The following is a 22,496-nucleotide window of genomic DNA, read 5'->3' on the forward strand; positions in this document are numbered from 1 at the left end:
ATGTTTTAGATTGAATCTTGGATGTTGTCAGAATTTCAGCAGCTTGTGCACTAAAATACAATACAGGATGTTATTAAAGAGGCGTATCACCCATTGCTTGTTTCATGGGTTGCATTTGGTTCATTGCTTTGCCATTTTTGTTCTAAGTGCTTTGAAGAGGAACATTTCCTTTTTGCCTTTGGTCTTGTGTTGAGAGACTCTTAAAAAAAGATTGGCATTTAAGAGAAAGCAGAGTCAAAGAATATTACTTTGCCTACCCAGATAGGAAGTGGAAGCATCATTATGGTGATCTTTTTACCAAAACTGGCACAAGTGGTGATGAAACACAATGTTTTCATCTGTGCACTTCTAAGGTGAAGGTTCAAGTGCATCTTTGCAGCATGAGGCAAACATTGCTTCTTCTCCTTTGTTTAATGTTTCAAGGCTGTTTTCTTCATTAAAGATTTTATTCTTAATGTCTTTGCCCTACTTGGCTTTTTAAAGAAAATTTAATTTAAAGGAAACTGTCCTCAAGGATTTCAAACATTATTTTCTGCCTGGGGAACTTGTGATTCACCAGAGTGAAGACACCAGAGTCTTCAAGCTGGCCAAAGAAAACAAGAGAAGACATGTGGCCTACACGAAGTAGAACTTAATTACTGGAACAAAGAAACTGGCAAATCCAGGTCCATGCCCAAGTCTGTTGAAGAAACTCCTCATGTGAATAATTGCCTAGACGTTTGCTAAAATACCTTTTCCATATTGGAAGTCCCCAACTCCTACTTTCTGCTTGTTACAAATGTAGTTTTTTCAGAATTATTTTCCCCAGCTAAGTTCTTCTCAGCTTTTCAGTGGTGAGGTTTCATTCAGCTTCTGCCAGGCATTAGAAGGAGGGTCTTTGAACACCCCAGATCTTAACCCAGTGCACTGTGTCAGCTCATTAATCTGTTCTGTACTTCTGAGAGAGAAGAAATATGTTCTCATATGATGTAATTTTGTCTTCCCAGGTGAGCTTTTGAGAAGCTTCCAGCATCCACAGAGTAAGCAATGTGTAATGTGGATGGCTCAAGCCACTTCTTTATGGTTTCTCACACCAGATCATAACATAGCCTATCCCTAAAATCCATGACTGAGTCTTACCTCACTGTCTTGAAAGCTGCACATCTAATTTAGGAGATCAATGCATGCTTTACTGCATTTTACTTGGAGATCTAAATGCAATTACATGTAAGAAATGTGCTTAACTAATAATTGCAGTAGAGCCCATATACAGATCTTACATTTAGTTGATAACAGATGTAATTATACATTTGTGTATTTTATAGGTCAGGGCTTTCTACTTCAGTTCCAAATTAGGAATATGTAATGAATTTTAAAACTATATACTGACAAGTGAGAAGTTTGCTGCTATGGGGAAAACGACACCTGAGCTTTACCACTTGCTGCTCTTGTCACCTCTCAGGAACATTTTTTTCCCTTTGCTGCACCTGGACAAGGAGGGGTTCTTGAGTGGGGGTTAGAAAACTGTTTTGGAGCTGAAGGGTGCTTTGCAATGTTATGTATAGTCTTTAAAAGTGTAGGAGATGAAAGGTACCTGGGCTTCTTGGAATAATCTTTTCAGTTTGCTCTCCCTGCTGACAACTTGTTGTGTATAAGCATTTTCAGTTTGACTATCTAGAGCTGTTCTAAAGATTCAGGTATTTTAGTTTGCCTAACCCTAATCTGTCTTAGGTATTTTGCTCCCAGTGACTCAATGGAAAGATTTTTCTGGATCTTTATAGTCTATTTGGTCAGAAGTCTCCTGTTATTCTAAATATAATCAGCTTCCTTCGGGTCATCTGTTGGTGTAAATAAGATTTCTCTTTCCCAGAAGTTTACCTGCGTAGTATAGTTTCATAATCTTACCTGTTTTATCCTAGAATGAGTACAACATCTCACCAAAAGAAACAAGATGAGTTCCCATTTTGCTTGTCATTCTTCTCCTCACCTTTCCAGCAGTGGTGAAGGAGGGAAGCCTTTCACATTGGTGAGGGTAGAGTGTTATCTATTCTCTCTCTCCATCATAGAAATGACAGCTGCCTTTCTTCTTTCTTCATGATCAGCAAGCCTATTTCTCCTCACCAGAGACAAGATATTTGTATGAAATGTTGTGTTGGGACTGTAGGAACACGACCTGTAAGAACAGGGGTGGTTTGTGGCAATTGTGATGTGTCCTACCTTTGTATATACATCTACTCCATCTGCAGTGTCCACAGAGTAAGAACACAATCAATTTTCACTTATTTTGTTCTTCTGGATGGGCTAGAGTCTTGTACAACTGCAGAATGCAAGGAGTAATTCAACAGCATCTAGGAACTGGGGGTTACATGCACCTTCTTCCTGTGAAACAATCCTCCTTTTTATTACACTAATATACCAAAGGTGAAAATGTAATTATTTCAGTGTAAATTTTTGTTTGTTTGTTCACTTTTATTAAGAAACTCAGAAGGCACGTTACTCTGAAGATAGCAAAATGAAAAGACTTTGACTTTTAATTTCTGTAAGTTTGAGGAGTCATACCTGAAAGAGCCATAATGCTAAAACGCTACAGTGGAACCTCATGAATTCAGGCATTTGGGGACTAAGATATGTCCATCAGATATTTAATGCTTTGTGACATTTACAGCATGATGGGTGTTAGTTCTGGTGGGTGTTTTCAAAAATAATATGTTTAATAGGAGGAAATGAACAATTTGTCAGAAAACAATGCAGGAATTATAATAACTTTGAAAAAGTATGTGCAAATATATGCATTGTTCAGAGGGCACCACCAGCACAAGCAGTAGATTCTTAGCATTCAGCTAACTGAGGAGTGTGTGCAGGCTGGTGAGATCTGGGGGGAGTTTCTCTTGCCAAACACAGGAACATGAGAACAGCACTGAAATCATTCAGGCCAAATTCTACCTCAGATTCATGTGTTCAGCTCTTGGTGACTTTAACTTCAGATATGTTTCTGTATCTGCAGATATTCTTTGACAGGCATAAGAGGAATTTTGCATAATCTTGCTGTGAAGTCCTTGGATGCTCATAAGGAATTCACTTCATATTTACAGCCTCATCCTACTCTTTTATATTTCAGTGAAAGCAAGATTTTCTCAGAGCCCTAATTCAGCAAATCAGCAAATCACTTCTATGTGAACCTAATTTTATCCCAGGATCCAAAACTCACTTTAATAATATTTACCTTTTTTTTTTTTTCCAGTAAGCAAAGCCAGTTTGTAAGTGCTGTGTGCAGAAATACACTAGCTAGGAACAAATGCCCTCTAAGTAATATCTTCTTTAAAATACTTATTTCTTAATTCCCACTAGAGGTCCAGATTTCCTAGTATAACTAGAAATTTCATGTCTGGTATGAAAAGTAGCTTTATAGGTTTCATAGGGATGAGGAAAAACTAAGTGTTTTAAAAGGAACATTAAGTACAAGGTGACATGTATAAATTGCCCTAGAAATGTTAAATAAAAAGATTTTTTTTTAAATGTGCAACATAAAAATTATAGAGGTTAAACTTGTAGGTGCAGTCTTTTTATCATAAGCATTGTAAAACTCAAAGAATTCACATGCAGTAAAAACCATTTTCCTTTTTAGCTATAATATATTTCCCCTCAATAGTAATTCAATTTAACTGTTGGACAACCAAGAAATGACCTTCCCAAAATAAATCACTTTTCATGCTTTTTGGTATTCATTAATCTGATGTTATTGTAATATAAAGGAAATTATGGAATTTTAACATTTTAAACTTATTTGAAATCCATGCACAGAAAAGTTAATGATAGTGGTACGTGTTTGCTGCCTACATGGTGATAACACCAACCTGGTGATTTTTATCTCAACTTTTGCTGACTGGAGTTGATTTCTTATTAAAAGGGCAAAGATAAGTCGCTTTAACTCAACAAAAAAATCAGTTTCTTATTATAGGCCTAGTAAACCTCAGCATTGTAGGGAAAGTTTTTGTATAGTATGATTTTATCTATCAAATAAGCCTTCACAAATGTCAAGGACTCATCCAATTTAAACTTACTGGATAAAAGAGATCTGTTTTCCCTAATTACTTGAAAAGTACCTAGCAGTAATAGGATAAGACAGCGTAGGTGAGTAGCCAATTACTTAGTTTAAGCTATTTACATCAATCCATATGCTATAAATTATGTCTAAACCCTCCTGCACTTCTGGAAAAGTGAATAAAATCATATAAGTTTATTTTGAATACAAGATCAGATATGGTATGCTGAGTGACACTTAAAAAGAATGAAACAGTAACCGTGGCTTATTTTCTGAAGCAATCTTGACACTAATGCTAAATTACAGCTTGGAAACATCTAGCATTTTTACCTTTATGAGAAAAGGCTTTTTACATATTTAACATAATTCTAGGGAAAATATACTGGAATTATGTATAAAGATATGTACACTGTAACCAAAGGGCATTTATAGTCCCCAGTAGAATACTTACAACAATTTTATTGCCATTTGGTGTCATTTTCTAACAGATATAAAATACAGCCAGTAAACAAACTAGACTTTAGATTTAAGCTGACAGCTGTTCTTTCAGAAGCAATATTCAGATATTTAATCTTAAGAATACTGAATATTTTACAATTGTTTGAGCAAACTATACGTTTAGCATGTGAAGGACTGCATGCTTTTATATACAGTTCTTGGATCTGATAATGACAATAAAAAAACAACCTTAGAATAATCTACACATTTGTTGCTCTCTTATATTCCCTGGACAAATCAACAAATTGCCTCATGTTTTATTCTTAATTCCACAAATTCTTTCTTTTTATACACAGTGTTGCTATGAATATTGGGCCCTATTTTTTTCCCCATGTGTGCATAAGCCATGCAGTTGACTCCAGCACAGTTTATGCATGGATGTGAGTGCAGCTTTTTCTGGCCTTAATTTCATTAAAGGAACAAATTGGCCAAGTTTACTGCAAAAGCCCCACGTGGTGTTTTCATGAAGAGTCTCCCTGCAGTGGTCACTAAAGGTTTGTGGAGGAGAGAAAGAGGGAGGATGGCTCCAGCTCAGTACCTGAGGTTGGCACCTACCTCATGACTTCATCCTCGTCTCACCAGACACTGGGAGGGAACAGCATAGCTCTGACTTTTCTGTAGGCTGGGTCAGCTGTGGGTAGTGGGTGAGGATGTTTTAGCAGGAGGAGAAGCTGGGAAAGGTAATTAATTACTTGGTGTAAAGTGACCCACTTTGACTGGCTTCAGCAGCATCACGTCAGGTCATCCACAAACATGGCCAGCTCAAACCAACCATGAGTTGATTTCCTGGAAATTCCTATAAAAGCAGGGATTAACAGGAAAAGTTTGTCCCACAGAAGAGTGATTAATGCATGCAGATGTGTATATGCTTGTGGGCTGAATAGGCTTTACCACATGCTGCCTGCCTAATTATGAGATTTCATCTTGTCCCATTGAAAAGAGAATACACTTTGCAACTGCATTCAGTGGGAGAATGATCTCTCATTGAGGTTCAGTTGGGAATCACACATTTTATTAACTCAGCTGAGGGTTACTCCCATGGACATAGCCAATGGGATCAGTACAACCTGCAAACTTTCAGCCCTTTTGTTGAGGGTCATGGCAGTATAGCAAGTTTCACTTCAAATAAGAAGTAAACCAGACTGCTTTAAGTTATTGTTACCAGTAGATGTTTCTCCTTTAATGTTATAATTCAATTAAAGGTAATCAGTTTAATAAAGGAACTAGCTGTCCAGGAAGCGCTTTCCGTCCCATTGAAAAGATGAAAACAAGGAAAAAAGGTTTCATGGAGAAATCTTGTGCTTGCATGCTTTGTTCTTAAATTGATCTAGCTCATCTCACATGTGACATGTAAACCCTGTCCTGAAATGGACTCAGTCTGTTGCTCCTTGCCCTTGTGGTGGGTAAGCCAATGCCTCTGCTACAGATGAAGCATGAGCACACTGTGTCTCAGCTGATCAGAAGTTATTTCTCCAAATCTTCTGTTTCATGTCATTGTCCCTGTCAAGATTATGTCCTTGCTTTTTTTTCAGTAAATGGTGGTATGGTTTTAAATAGAAGCTGTATCTATTAATTGTGAATCTATTATCAGCTGCAGTCAAGACTGTGTTGCAACAGGATGGAAATGCAGGAGGCAGCCCGGCAGCATGTGGCCATTTCCACCCTCCCTACTGTTCTACAAATCTCAGATTTTATATACTCTATATCCCAGAAATTCAGAGTCATGTGGGAAAAGATTTATTTCCTCCAAGTGGCCATGTCCATTTTATCTATGGTGCTGTCTGTGGTTGGATAGGAGAACCAGGAAAGGAATGAGACTGGACTTTTTCAGCAGGATTCACTGGCTTTCAGATAACCAAAAATTTACTGAAACACCAGAACTTGGTATTATAGCCTTGTTCTGTATATGGATATTCAATTTTAACTCATACTGACTTGTTTTTTGCTTGCAGAGAATGTGGGGTGAGGAGCAAGTGTTACCTGTCTAATCAACACATGCACAAATATATTATCTTCATTTAATAGCTTTTAAATTATTTATTAAATAATTATTTAAATTTTAATATCTCTTTTTCTTGGGGTCCTGAAGAGTTAGAACTCTTTCCTTCAGTTCTTTGCAGAAGGAGTGGAAGCAAGTTCAAGCACACCCATTCAGTCTGAGCCAGTGCTCAAGGGAAAAATGCTGCCATAGCTCTCTAATTGTATTATATAACAAACAGCAGTGATGATAATTAAGGAGTACTTAAAAAGTGTTATTTTGTATTAAAAAAAAATCTTTCAGTTTAAACTCTCTTTAAACACCAAGACTTGGTGTATTTCCAGTGATTTTCAGAACTCTTTTTATGCTGAAAGGGCAGAGTCACTGATTATTGCAGAAGGTATTTTGTACTTTTAAACGCTTATAATCTTTATTCATCTATCACACTTTTACCTGAATCAGCAGTAAAATCTCTGAAGTCAAAGGATAATTGCCAAAACAGCATTAAATTGCTTTATCTGAATAAAAAAATAACCTTTGAAAAAGTACCTTGCAGCTACACAGATTGACAAAATGCATCAATTATATTTTTGCTCACTTTATAATTACACTGCAGTAAGTGCACAGTGAACTTTACTACATGGTTGATTAACCATAAGGTTACTGTTATTAAGTCACTCTCAGAAACAACAACTTGGACTTTAATTTAAGAATACAACTCTGCACAACATCTGATCAAGTTTAGAAATCTGACATATCTATACATGCTTCAATTTAAAGTACACAAGTAAATGAATGTACCTTAATTGTAGCAAAGGGTTCCTGTTGCTCCAGTCAGACATGCTGGGTATGTGAAGGATCAGGTTTGGAAGAGCTCTTGGTATGTGTTAACCAGCACCAAAGGAAAGGCTTTTCCAGCGAACTATAAATATCCCCTCTATCCTCCCTTTTTTTTTTTTCCATAGAAACAAGTTTATGAAGAACAGAGGAGGGAGCTGGGGTTGTGTAAGAGAAGAGGAGAAAAGGAGAAACGGAGAAAAGGAGAAAGGGAGAAAAGGAGAAAAGGGATGACCTTATCACTCTACAACTGCTTGAAAGGAGGTTGTAGCCAGGTGGGGCTTGGTCTCTTCAGCAAGGTAACACGCAACAGGACAAGAGGAAATGGATTGGATATTAGGAAAAATTTCTTGACAGCTTGAAATGATTTTCAAGTGCTGGAAAAGGCTGCCCAGAAAAATGGTTGAGTCATCATCCCTGGGGGCATTTAAAAAATATGTGCACGTGGCACTCAAGAACATGGTTTAGTGGTGGACTTGGCAGTGTTAGGCTTATGGCTGTACTCATCAATCTCAAGGTCTTTCCCAAATCTACCTAAATGATTCCATAAAATGAAATTAGTGTTCCAGCTGCTGGGGAATTAGGGTTGCAACTTCAGGTATACACCGATGATATTTCCACATATTTTTCTCAGATTATTGCAACTGGAAAAGTATTCCTGATTCTGTTAGCTCACTGATGCTCCAGGCCCCTTTATGTCTTCTGTCTTCTTGGCTTTGTATAATGCAGAAATGTTGCTATGAAATCCTACCATGATATTGTATCTCTTTTTGACCTGCCCTGTTGATTGCTTATGCCATGAACAAAACAGCTTTGGACAACCTAAAACTGGGGTATCTCTTAGTTTGAAAGAGTAAAACTAAAAATAAAGTAGCAGCTGTTCTGTGTAAGTGGTATCTAGGTGAGAAGAAAGAATAGCCTGGTACAGAGAAATTTGTCTGGGATGTAGGATATGCAAGACTACTCCAACATTTAGTCTCAACTCTTCATGTGATGTGAGGAATATTTACTATGTTGCCTGTTTCCCTCTGTTCCTGAGGCAGCAGCATTTCCTACCTTTGCAGTGTACAGAAGTACAACAAAGACTGTAACATGTTTAAACAGACAGAAAATAAGAATATGCAAAAAAAAAAAACAATAGAAATTGGATATTATTCCCTTACATGTATTTGTGTTTGGAAAATTTATTGTACCTGTGCTAAACTAGATTGAGAATAGCAAAAATCTTTAAAATATTACTGTATTACTGGATCAACCTGCTTTTTCATGCTAAAATTTGAGTAACAGCAGCTAGACAGAGCTGAGCTCAGTTACTTCTCAGTATCTGAAATTTGATTTCTGCTCAAATTCATCAGAGCAAATTTTGTCTTATATGGGCACTCCAAAACATGAAAACAATTTGAATCAGGGCACTCTTGTGCAAAATACCACCCACATGACACATGCTGAGGATGTGACATGTGATGTGGTAACTGCTAATGAACTGAGCTGAATCTGATGCAGTGCCTTGGCTTTTTAACCAATTTTCAGTCCTATAACATCTCCTTCTCATGGTCATGATTTCCTTCTTTGAGTGTATATTCTTTATCCACTCAAATCTTCTCCATGTGTCAAGAACGTCATAAGACGAAATTATGAAAAGCAACGGGCGTAAAAAATCTCCATTCCATTGTTTTACTAAGCATTTAGAGTGAGAAAAATTAGGTGAATTCACTTTTCACATATGTTTAAATTGTTAATCTCACTGCTCTATCTGTATTAGTGAATACATTTACAGTAAGTTTTACTTTATAATATTTTGGCAGAACTGTTAGAAAAATTGTTATAAGCCCAGGAGTGGAACTGAACCATGAAAGCTAAACCATAAGCTGCAGCAAAGCTGGGTTTATTAGTATGACAGAATAAAATTTCACACACAAAAGCTTCTAAGCTGTGATATTTTGAAAGCAAGAAGAGAGGGGTGGGGAAGGGTAATCAAAGTCATCTATGTTCCCTCTGATATTTCACTGAATGCTTCCATAATAATATGTTGGTTTTGTCTGTTCTGTTTTTCAGGCATTTGGTGATATTAGTGAGGAAAGTCTTTTGTGTAAAGTGAGCACAGACCAGGCGCATATAAGGGAAAAGGACAGTGTGCTGTGTACATCTACATGCATCAACCTGAGGGAGAGGAAAAAGAGTACAGCAAGGTGGAAAGGTATTATTTCCAGTTTCTATACCTAGATTAAAAATAATCCTTATACCTAAGCATAAAATGATGGGAAAGACAGAAAAAAACAAATAATTTAAAACCAGTTTCTTTTGGGAAGGCTAGGGTGCCATCTGTGACAGCTGAAATTTAACAGTTGCGTTGTTGTATGTGTCTTCATCCCTAGATAGTTTCATCAGCTGTTGCAAGAATCCTGAAGTGCTGTCCTTTACCCAAACACTGTCATGCTTTCCATTCAGAACCTCAATAAAGTAACGCAATTCAGAGTGATCTCACTTAGGCTTAAATCAGTATACATAGTTAGGTATGTGTCCAGATATACTGGTCTAAGTACAAAAGTCCAAATCTTTCTTGTATTGTGTTTTCCACTGTGTACTGAGAGCCTCTGTCCCCCTCACAGTGCCTAAAGAAGTACAAGCAGGGTGTGACATCTATGTCAAGTTTTCAGTGAAGTTGCATCTGAGCAAGGGTCGTATCAGGGCATTGGATGGCAGAGCGCTATGGAACACCCTGGGTGTCCTTAGGCATCACTGTTATTATGAAATATCAATTTTCTCTTATTGCTTATCAAGGCTCCTTGTAGCTGGCTCCACAAGATCTCTGCTCTCAGCTGAGTCCTATCACTGTTTTTTTCAATGCCCTTTAAGGAGTAAAATCCAGTTAAAAGCACTTTGTGTTACTTTAAATTTCTCAGTAATCTTGTTTGCTAACAGAGAACCTTGGAAAGTTCGCATGAGCACAAAAGATACATGTTTTTAAGGAAACCTGGTAAATTTAGTGTGTGGGCTCTTGCTCCTATGCCCCTTTTGTTGGGAGAGGGAGGTCATACACTGTCGTTGGTGTATTTGCATCATGTCTTTCTCTACATCCTTTTTTCTAATCTTCAGGAAATCGTGTTGTCTCTGACAAGAGCTACTTCCTGCAGTAACACATGGCCCATGGAGTTGCTTATATCATGATCCACATCCATGGTATGGCTACTGTCTGATAGGATTTGTGTTTCTGATGGCCACATCTCTGCTCATGCGATATTGTCCTGTGAATGCTCCCTTTGTATCTCTTCTGTGGCTTCAACAAGCTGTGCACTGTGGTGAACTCATGGGATCAGATCACAGATTGGATCATGCAAGCATAATTATTTCACGTGACTTTTTTCCTCCCTTTACAGTTGTGGGACATTCCTAGGTTTCTCAGCTTTGCTTGTTTCTGCTTTTTCAGCTTTGCTTGTACCTGTTAGCTGTGGTGGGGAAAATGTTGCTGATTTGTCTTTCAAACAAGTTTCATTACTAAGACATTGACAGTGTTTTCAGTAGTTGTTCAAAGCACAATGCTATTGTAATTGGAAGACTGAGAGGACACCCAGAAGAGGAGCAATGACGGCTTCATCCACCAGTTCTGTAGCCAAGTCCCAACTCGCAAAATTTACAAGATCTGAGAAACCATTTTTTCTGAGGTTTTTGTGGTAGCTATACCTGCTTCTCTGTGAGCTACAGCAACTTAAGGAGGTTATGTACATGGTTTCTTAGAAGTATTAAAGTTAGAACCAATCAGTTCTTTTTGGTTAGAGCCAGTCAGTGCTTATTCTATTTGGCTCCATAAAAATGTATCAGAAATTGTCCATGCCCCAAAGGCAAGAATTATAAGAGACAACAGAAGAAGGTGGAAAGGGGAACACAGGCAACAAAAGTGAAATCATTCATGCCAGACCATCAAAGTCAGAGACAAATGGAGAAATACAGACTACCAGCATCCTGATTCAGTCTTCTCTTGTCCTGAAAATGAAGCTGGAAACAGAAAGAAACTTACCTTACTGCTATTTTGAATCATTTATGGAGAATTCTGTAGTCAATTAAGATAGGAATCAGTGACATTTTTCTAGCATGTTAGGATTTTCTGGCATCCCTTTGTTCACACTGCTATGGTAAAAGTTTTTCAGATGCATTTATCTTTGTAAGGTCTTACCCAATATCTTGAGCATTGTTGATTAATAGCATTACTTAAATCCATAGTTCTCATCCAACTGAATAAACATTAAATTACATTAGGTAGTAACCTAAAGATTTAAATGTCAATCTTGAACACAGTTTTAATTTGGGTATGCTTAATAGTGGTTTGGTTTCCACCTCTTTTCTTGTTTTTGTTTCTTTTTTTCCAGTTTATTTGTGTGTGTGTACATATGTCTGTGGTTATTTTATGGCTTACGCCCAGACAGAAATAGTGTTAAAAAACTTCTGAGTATCTACAAGAATTGATGTGATTTCTGTGGCTTTTATTGCATAAAATATTACTTGGATTGCTTCTCTCTGTCATAACAGAAATAAAATTGCCTTTTAATGTTTGCTTTTCCTGTTGACACTTTAAACTTTTCTACATAACTTTGGGAAAGAAACTTACTGAAGACAAACCACCCAGTAACCTATTGCAGTTTCTGGGTGACAGTACCAAAATGCCGTGGGCAGCATCTTACTCTGTGTATTTTCCTGACCTCAGTTTTGCCTATCAGGATGAATGACTGTAATTTAAAAATCCCTTTGGGCATTATTATGCCCTGGGTTTCTCATCACTGAGTGATATCCCAGTCTGGTTCTGTGAGATTTTGACTTTGGTGTTGGTAATGCGGTGTTAGTAATGCAGTGTTGGAATTTAGTCTGATGGTGGGACTGACTTTATGTGTGGAACCACCATAGCTTCAGTTGTGATAGGATTGTGTTGATTTTTCTGACAAATGTGGATCTAGTACAGAAACTTTGATCAGCATGAAGAGCTTGACTGACCACTTTTTTTCTTCCAGTTATACTGAAATTCTCCACTGACTTTCATTTGATCTAGGATGTACAATTCTATACATTACATAATCATGAAAACTGAATTTAAAGTAAGTTTAAATATGAGGTAAATTTAATTTTTTTTTAAATGTAGCATCCTATCTGTTAATTTTGATTCCTTGTGTCTTATGAGTTTCCATGTTTGTTGGTCAATGTGCAGTGGGTGGCACTGGCTTTGAAATTGTTTTCTGAAGTGTTCTTATCAGCAGCACCATCCATAATGCTCAGTTATAGCTGGATAGTAATTGCCTGTCTATGCAATGTTCCTTTGCAACAATTTTCTCCTGTGTAGCTATATATATGTAGTCATTACTGAAAAGTGTAAATAAAGAATCCTTTTAGTGGTGTAGTTTCCCTGGGTACCTACTGTGCTCTTATTATCTAAAACATACTCCCCATCTGTAGTTCTGTTCTATTAAAGGATAAAGACATAACTATGAATTAAAAATTAAAATGCTTGTTGTAGATTGGAGAGCAGGGTCTATTAGAATATATCTGGCACCAGGCTACCAGTACAGTAGATAGATTACACTGAGCACCAGTTAAGCAAGGGGATGAAAAATGAGTGATTTTCATCATTCAGTTAAATATAGTGCTAAGTGGTATGTGCTAGCATTAAAAGCAAATTACTTAGCACTTCACCAATCACAGCATGAGAGAATTCCATTGGAAACAGTATTTTCAGTGATGCTCAGTCCTCAGTTTTATTAAATAAATCCACTGTTAATGCTTAAGGAAGCAGTAGAAGACGTATTGCGATGATAATAAAAAGATTGAAAATGTGAAAATGAAGAGAAGCAGTACCTTGTTTTAATAAATGTGCTAAGAAATTCTCCCTCTCTCTTAACAACAAAACTCTAAAGTGTTGGTTGATCAATAATTTCCTGTACTTTCTTAAGGTCTTCCTTCCTCCCTAATGAATATGACCTTTCCTTTTTTTTTTCCTTCTTTATAATGACATCTTTTTTCCTCATAAATCTGCTGCCATGTCACTGAACATTTTGATGAGCTTTTCTGATTCCCTCTTATATCTCTTTGATAGGGTATTATTATCCAGTAATCTAAAGATGGGGAGCTGGATCCTCAGCGAAAGCACTTTTTAGCTGCTCAGCTAAAGACAATGGAGATGTGAGAATTTACAGCACAAGAGGTTTTGACATTGAGGGCTGCCTTTATATCATGTAGCAACATTATTTCCTCCACAGCAATGAGCATTGAAATCTGTTGTCTGAACACATAGAAGATGTGAATAGTCATAAACCTTTCTGAGTCTCAAACCATTCCTAAGCCACAGCCACCTCCCAAACAAGGGTCAGGAGCTACACAACAAAGTTCTTGGGAATGACACATACAGGAGATGGTCCAAGGTCTGAGCCACAGATTCGTCTTCACCAGCCAGATAAAATGTTAGAGGGAGATAAAATTGCAGTTCAGATGTGAAAATTACAAGACCAATGAGCCTATGCATGAAGCTATTTTGGGTCCTTCATTTTCCCTGCAGTGTCATTCTTTGGGGAATCCCATTTTGGGTTTTCTCTTATGACTAGGTTTGAAGGCTGTTTCCTTTGTAGAGCGTATTGTGTTTGGCTGACACAGAGCCCATTTTCCCATGGCAGCCCTCACAGTGCTGTTCTTTGTACTGGCAGCTGGAAAGGTGCTGCTGCCAGGATGATGTTACAGCCATTGCTAGGGCTCTTTCTCCAACATCCTCCTCCTCACCACTAGGTTGGGGATGGGCAACAAGCTGGGCGGGGACATGGCCAAGACAGCTGACTCAGAGAGACCAAAAAGGATATTCCACACCATATGGCAGCTGCTCAGTAACAACAGCTAAAAGAAAGGAGGACAAAAGGGCAGCATTTGTTATTTGCGATGTTTGTGTTCTGCAGCAACCGCTGCAAGTACAGAAGCTTTGCTCCCTTAGAAGTGTCCAGATGTTGCCTGCTGATGGGAATTAGGGAATACAGTCTCTTGTTTTCCTTTGATTCCAGTTTATCAAGCTGCCTTTATCTTGACCCATGAGGGTTTTTTTCTGTCTTATCTTCTCCCTGCCATCCTGCTATGGAGAAGAGTGATAGAGCAGCTTGGTGGGCAACTGATGTCCAATCTAAGTCAACTCACCAATAAAGAGAAACATGTAAGAAGTGATGTAGTTAATCTAGTTTTAGTACAAATGTTGACTGGAGGTGTTTTCAGTTTTCTCATGGCCCTAAATTTCTCAGGTTCTATGAAAATTATGTGATGTTCCCAAAACATATCCTCTTTCCACTTTTGCTTAACATCTGCTTAACACTTCAATGAAATCAATGTAGTTTTTTACAGAAGAAGTCTTTCCATTAATAGTGTAGGATACTGATATTAGAGCTGAAAGAAATATTTTGCAAAATGCAGATCTATTTCAAAAAGCTTCCTTGTGAAAAAGAAAATGTGTCTTAAAAAAAATATTAAAAAACAAGATATTTAAGCAATGTCTTCTTCTCTTCATGCAGTAGACTTTTCATTCTCATTTCCTTATCTTTTTCTACTTAAATATACACTCCAAAATTGGCCTTTCCCCCCTACTTTACAAGAGCTTTATTCAAAGTACTTCCTTAAACTGCAACAGATGCATTTAAATTTTTTTTTTACCAATAGAACCTTTCCTTCTCAACATATTTGAGGACATGATATTTAACATAGATTTCAAACCACAGAATTCCTTTTTCCATTTTCCTGGCTGGCACATAATGGTTCTGATGCATCTTTCCTGGGTATGCCAATCCTGTCATATACACTAATATGAAATAATGACACAAGGTTGACTTAACTAGACATAATAGGGCATATTTCTAAAACATTCTGTATGGGAGGTATATCCACAGATCTTGCTACTTGTTAATGAAATTGGAAAACTTCTTCATCTGCACTAAGACATATATTTATAATAGCCTGCTACTCCAAAGACATGGAATCCTTACACAATAAAACAATAAAAATGAAAAACAAGAAGGGATTTTTTTCCTCTTCATGTTTCAGATTACTTTTAGAACTTAACCATTCACAGCAAATTTGGAGCAGCAACGGCTATGATTGTGTCTAAAATCAGTACAATATGCATGTATATATGTATATGTATGCTCATGTGTACAGAATGAGATCAGGACAGATTTCAGGGACAAGGTGGCTCTGCATTTTAAACCTTTTCAGTTTTTTTCTGTTATTGAGGGTGTTTAAGTCCTTATTTTCTATCTTGGAATAAAAAAATCACTGTTTGAAGGCTTTTGTGTTTTTTTTTTAAATATATTGTCTGTAAATATGTTAGAGAGGCTCTGAATATCAGAGAACATACTTTACTATTTTCATAATATCTTTCAAATTAGGGGTGGAAAAGCCTAAATTTTTTAATGGTCTCTTCACATTATTTTTTTTCATTAAAAAGTGGTGGACAGGAACAGGTTGCAGCCCCTGATTCCCCTCTGCTCCCCCTCCTCCCCCCTGCCAACTCTTTTTTAAGCACTGAAAAACTTACCATGTTCATTGACCTACCAACAACTCTTAAATGCTGATTTTCCTTATGGACCAATGGCCTCATGCACATGTATCTATCTTATCAGGGACACAACATTTTACCTGAGTCGGGGGCTGAGTGTATAAGCTAAGGGCTGGTCTCTGCCCCTCTGACAGCCTGAGGGAATTTAGAAGAGATGTCCAAAGAGCTGATACAGGCATGACGTGGTTCAAAAAGAAAATAGTGAGCACAGACTAAGAGCTATTGCTAATTTCTAGCTTTCCTCTTCAACCCTTGCTGTTGTTGTGGACACAGCACTCTCCTCTGAGCACAGCTGTGCCACCTGAAGAGATCATCTACAGCTGCTTTTTCATGCAGGAGAAGCTCCCATGGGAGTTTTCCCTCACTCATTTCAGATTGAGCACAAATACCTTCTGCTCCAGCTGCTCAAGCCTCACAGGGCCATGTTTAGCCAAAACAGGTGAGAAAACATTCACATGAGCAACTCTGCTAGCAGTTCTGAGTGCAGTCACCACTGGGAGAAAGGTGGTGAGGACAGGTGGGAGTGATGCTGTCATTCCCTCATCCAACATAACTGCTACTAAAGTGGATTTCTGCCCTCTGTGTGTATGTGTGTGTGTGTCAGGTTTAAAGGTTTATTTGGAAGTCCTGTGTTTCTTATTTGATTATGAATGTTGTGAGTGATAAGACAGACCTTGAGGTAGGAGTGCTTACAGACAGCCCACTGGCTGGGGATGGAAAATGGACTTTAACACTCTTTTTAGACAGAGATGAAAAAGAAAGCAGGGAGTGTGTGCATATTACATTACATAAAATGTAGTTTATGAGGTTTTTTATTATTATTATCATTATCCTTTCAATTATATACTCTGCTGCTGAGAAACTCAACCCGTGCCTAATTTACCACTCATGTACCTTGGGGTAAGGATAGCACTAAAATGGGAGTTGCCAACCAGCTTCAGACTTAACAACGCTGAAGAAGGAATGAAAGCCTCTGTATGCTCCCTGAACACGGTGGACATCAGCCTTAAGAAGCAAAAGGGATAATGGTTTCCTCCAGTACATGTGCCAGCAGCTCTGTGAGGCTGTGCAAAATTCTGTTTGCTGGATAAGGAGTCGTGTTCACTCTGCAGGCTGCAGAAGTCCCAAGCCCACTCGAGCAGGCCATACACAGTCCCAGATTTTGTACTCCTGGGTAGGATGAAATAAAAAGATGCTGAGATAGAAATACTGCTTTGAGTGAGGGACCCAGTCAGAGGACTTCTCAGGGCTTCTGATCAGATGGGACATGAGGAGGAGAGAAAAGGGGCTTCCTACAAGGTCAGAGCTTTGTCAGCGAATGTTACAGTATTTCTACTGGCTCTACAAGGTTCCAGAAAGGGGAGTGATTTGCCTGGATAATTAGGTCAGGATTGTGGTAGTTTGGCTTCCTTTTATCCTTGTTATGTGGATAACACGGATTTGTTTTTTCTTCTCCACGGGCTCAGCAGTACAATTTCAAAATTGACATGGTGCTTATCAGAAGTTAGTAATTGGATAGTGCAACCCATTTGTTTGATAAAGCTGAACTGTTCATTTTTGGCTTCTAAAAGCTAATAGGCATTGTTCCTTCTTTGACATTTGATTTTAATGGCTGTAATGTTGCTCCTGTCTCAACAGCTCTATGTCTGGGGGTTTTCCCTGACTCCACGCTTCCTCTGCAGGCTTCAGGAGGCTGTTTTTAACACTTTAGATTCTGGAGTAGTTTCCTCACTCCTCCATATGCTGCTATATCCTGTAGAGCTGGCAAAGGCAAAGCACTAGGATTCAGGGGTGGATTAAAGCTGAAGGCAGAGGTACGGGTTTTCCCAGGCCTGCATTACTCTAGTTTATTTAGTAATAATGCAGTCTAAAAAAACCCCAAACTCCAAATCCTCTTCATTATAGTCTTGCACCAGCATGAACCTAGGATAGATGGTTAGGTGAGGCAAAACTTTGGTATAAATGGGATGTGTAAAACTCCTCTGACTCACTTGGCACTGAATGGACTTTACTGGGGTATCACTTTTGATACTATAGGAGTTGGATATTGCAGCTCCTTTTCCTTTGGCCTTCAAGCAAAATCAATTCATGAACTATGCCACACTGCTTCAAGGCTCTTTTTATGAGGCTAGCCTAATCTACATATGGCATTGTCCCTACTTTATAGTCTTTTAATTGGCTACAAGCAGCTTAACATATTGATTGAAAAATTCTTGTTACATTTAGAGCTATGGCTAATTATGATCTTTCTCCTCTCCTTGACTTCTTGATTTGTAGTTCACATCTCCTTCTCAGGAGCTCACTCCTTTCTCTTCTAGTCTGGAGTCTCCTCTACTGGATCTCACTCTTTCCTCCCTGGTTTCATAAAACCTCATGGCTAAAGGTGTTAGATACCGAATAAGATGAACCAGGGGCTCAATGGCAAATTCTGCTTTCCGAATAAATACTGGAAAGCTCTTGATAGTATCATTATGTTGTCTAAGATTGGTTGTTCAGAAAATATTTCCGTAGCTAACTAGAAAATATAGATTTAAAAGAAATCAACCCTAAACATTTCGTGTATGTTTTATGGGGGCTAAAGAGAAGTTACAGAGAAAAGGTCAGTTGGCAAATAAAACATGTATTTCCTTACAGTGAAATACAATAGAATCCTTACTGAAAAGGCTGTCAAAAAACAATTGTCACTCTCGGTAACCATAAATGCGTAGCAAAATTAATTCATTCACTTATTGTTACGGAAGGAATACCAAAAGAGAATGCTATGATGAAGTATTATTTGCCAGAAACATGACTGTAACAATTTCTTCTAGATGATGATCCCATGATCCATGAACTTTTAACTCCTGCAAAAAATAAAAAGTGTTAATTATTGTGGAATAACCATCCAATTTTTAAGGCTGTTGCATAAAATTGCTTTACAATCCTCACTGCTGATGTAATCAATGGGAAATCCGCCTAAGCAAGAGAAATGTGAAATGGCATGGCACACTGTCATGAGTAAAGCTGATTGAAAAATTCCACTTGACACCCTGTGTCACAAACTGTGTGCAGAAATTTTAGCATAATTCAGGAACTCAAAAAAGAGTTATTCCAAGACCTGGAAAATGTCATCACTCTCTTTGGAGTACAATGTGTGAATTATTTTTATTGTTTCATTCCTTAGTATCCATATTTCCTTCTTTTGCACCTTATTTTACACATTTAATTTCAATGAGAGCAAATGTGTTCCGGCTGAATGTCATATACATGTTGTATATAACAGAACTATGATTAACTGTATGAATAATTACCAGTTGCAACTAAACAATTCAGATGGATAGTTTCATTAAGGAAACAACATGGGGTCATTATAAGGTTCTGGTCGCTGCCCCCAATCTTAGAAAAAAATATAGTTCTCTGAACCACCAATCTGAACTGGTGATAAAATATCCCAAGTAGGCTCACATTAAGCTGTATAATATGCAGGCTGCTTGATTTGTATTGAATATGTGTCTGGTGGCTGAAACCCACTGTAATGAACTAGCCCACAAATCACAGCTTAATGGGAATCTACTTATACATATTGCTTAATTAAAAGTTGTGAGCTTATTAACATGTGTCTTTGGCACTGAGCTTTGGGGATGTAATCTCTGTGCAAATAAGACTAGGTTGTAAAAGTTTTATAGATTGACAATGATATTAAATTCCATACCTTAATAACCCATCATTTTCTCAAAGCATGGTTCCTTTTCTGTACTTGCTCAAAGAGGTGACAAATTGTTTGTTTGTAATCCTTTATTGTGTAGGACTTCGTGTGCTTGCTTTATCTCAGCAATGGTACTGCTGGTGTCTCATCTACTCCTGTCAATTTTTTTTTGGGTTGTTACTAGCTTTTCAGGTTGTCTGCAAGCTCAGAGACTCTTTTTTCATCATAGAGGCACCTCATGGCACAACACTTTAGTTAGAATTGTGCCAGTGTTTCCATTATAAACCTCTGTTTTCATGGGTTTATAACTTTACTGTAAAAATTTGCTCCAGGCTCAAATTTGGACTAGAAGTTCCAAGAGTGGGAGGGAACATTTTTTAACAATTAGAACAAAAATCTGCAGTATGTTACTCTTGGTTACATGACTTTCTTAATTTCTGTATAGCTAGTTTCAGAAACCCTTCTATCCAATTTTTTGTTCAAATTTTTTCTTTGGCTGTATCACATTTATCTCAGCTAATTCCACTTCATGTTCCTTACTGAATTGATATTACTTAAGGAAAAAAAAAGTATAAAGTAATCTCTTATAATGCTTTAAAAACACAACTTCTTTCTCTCTGGAAATAATTATTTCAACCTACTTAGCCCCTTCCCTTGGACACTTGGCAATCTGATGATGCTATATGGGGGAGAAGAAGGGAGAAAATTGGTAAATGGAGATAAACGAGCTTTCAGAGGCTGTTGCAAGATTCCAGCAGTTTTCATGAGTATCACATATGTCATAACTGTCCTTTCAGAAAAGAATCACACATTTTCACATTATGCCCTCTGAATCACATATCTGTTAAAGAGAAAAGAAACTCTATTCTCTTTAATTTTGGTGTCTTTCTCTTCAGGAACTCAGCTTGAGAAAAAACTAACTGTGGATATACCACTTCCCCTTAATGCCTTGTTCCCCATCCCCTCACCTCAATGTCCCACCAGAGAGCAGACAAGGTTTTCCCAAGCTGACTTCTTTGCCAAAAAAGTTTTGGGAACTATTTCAAACAGATGTGCTTCTTCATGCAAGAAAGTTGTCCTTGCCAGAATCAAAACACTCTAAGTGCAAATGGAAACTTCTCTCCTTAAAGGACTTGAAAGTGGGAGGTGAGACCTTGGGTCTCCATAGAGGACTTGAAAGTGGGAGGTGAGATCACTCTGAGGGGAGCTGCTCTAAGCCTCATGATGTTCACCAGAGGTCTACACAATTGTTCTACTCTTGAGGAGACAGGAAGATGTGTGGTATACCTTTGTCTCTATACTTTACTATCATGCCGTCCCTAAAAGCATGCCTGGGGGACAAAGACGGATGGTTGCTCAAAAAAGCAAGTGGATGGGCAGGATTCTGGTATGGCAGACCTGTCATGTCTGACAGAGGCAGTCTGAGCTCTGTGCATCTGTGCCTAGCCTGAAGGTTTTCTGCAGCAGCATTGAAACTGAGCAGTGCTGCTGTATCTCTTCCACAGTGTGGTGTCACCAAACCAGGATAGTTACCAGTCCTTGGAGATTGACACTGTGCAGCTCACATTTGAGATGCCCTACAAGAAAGCCTCTCCTCCACCCTGGAACTCAGCTTGTATTCAGTAATTGTCTGTCCTGAGGCCCAAATGATGTTGTGCTTTCTAAGCTTTGGGCTGAGAGCTTTGGGGTAGAATGTTACCAGGAGCCTACCACTAAGAGAGGTTTTTACTGAGGAAAATGAGGGAAAGATGGGTCTGTCTCTGGAGAGGGTTTCTGAATGGTCTGGATCTAGTTTCTACTCCAGTCTTTTGTAACATGCTGGAAAATGCAGTGGGATCCCATTGCAACAAACTGAGACCCAGCAGCCAGCAGATCTGGACCAGGCAGTGATATCTCACAATCCTGATTTGTACAGAGCCTGGGCAACAGGAGGTCCCTGTGGGAGGTTTTACAGTGGTCATTCAACAATAATGAGGGATTAATCACAAGTGACTAACAACTAAATAATTCTTTCTAGAACAGGATGCGGATGGATATGCCCTAGTTGAAGGAATAAGTATTGCTTTCAATATACATGCTGAAATAAACTGTATAGTTACTCTGCATTCACAGCTGTTAACACAACTGCATATGACAACTGAATAAACAAAATTATAATAGACTATCCATGAACAATTTTCTATTTGTTACCCACAAATTTTGAGTTCTGTACACAAACTGCTTTTATTCCAGTTCCTTCCTTTTTTGCGTTCATCAGCAGTTCTGACAGCTCAAAAAATAATTACTTCAGTTTGGCACAAAACTCAGTTATTTTGAACAATTGATTAGAAAAGAACCAAGTCAGATGTGGTTTTGATTTCACACTTCACAACTGTATAGCAAAAAGGAATTCTCAAACAAATGATTGTTTCAGCCTGAATTGTCAAAACATTTAATTACAAAATGAATGCACTGACAGCTTTTGACAAGAAGTTCAGCAACATGTTCATATTTTCATAAATCCACTTGATGGCACCTTTTTGTTTAATAAAATTTTTTCCTGCTTTAATCCAAAAGCCGATGTATTAGGACCTGACCCAAGAAAACAATTAAATACCACTGAAACCTGGAACTTGAGAAAGCATTTGAAGTGTTGAACATGCTAAGTTTCCATCCTGATTCCTTCTGAAACTCATTCTTTAGAAATCTACTCCCTCTTAATTAATTTGATTAAGTAGTGTTTTATCTGAGACACCCTCCATTGCAAAGAAAAGGAAAGTAAGAAGAGCTGGCTGGCAGTTAGACTAACGAGAAAATGATAATTTCTCACCCTGCCAGGGTCCAGTAAAATACTACTCGCATTAAAATAAAAGTTATATTTCCCTAATCTTTTAGAGATGTGTGATTCTTTCAGAATTATATTAAAATCAAAGAT

The 22,496-nt window shown here is 37.9% G+C and overlaps 1 protein-coding gene across 1 annotated transcript in view; it reads left to right on the forward strand.

Annotated features, from left to right (window-relative positions):
* LOC117008430 overlaps positions 1 to 15,472 on the forward strand; it is a 104,340-nt gene extending 88,868 nt beyond the window's left edge. Inside the window, exons 10-11 of the mRNA XM_033082282.1 lie at positions 9,390 to 9,531; positions 10,431 to 15,472. Of these exons, the coding sequence (XP_032938173.1) occupies positions 9,390 to 9,531; positions 10,431 to 10,471 (183 nt within the window). The 3' untranslated portion in view covers positions 10,472 to 15,472. The remainder of the gene's footprint in view (positions 1 to 9,389; positions 9,532 to 10,430) is intronic.
* Positions 15,473 to 22,496: the final 7,024 nt, after the last annotated feature.

The sequence above is a fragment of the Catharus ustulatus genome, chromosome 1, assembly GCF_009819885.2.
Source record: "Catharus ustulatus isolate bCatUst1 chromosome 1, bCatUst1.pri.v2, whole genome shotgun sequence".
Classification (NCBI taxonomy): Eukaryota; Metazoa; Chordata; class Aves; order Passeriformes; family Turdidae; genus Catharus; species Catharus ustulatus.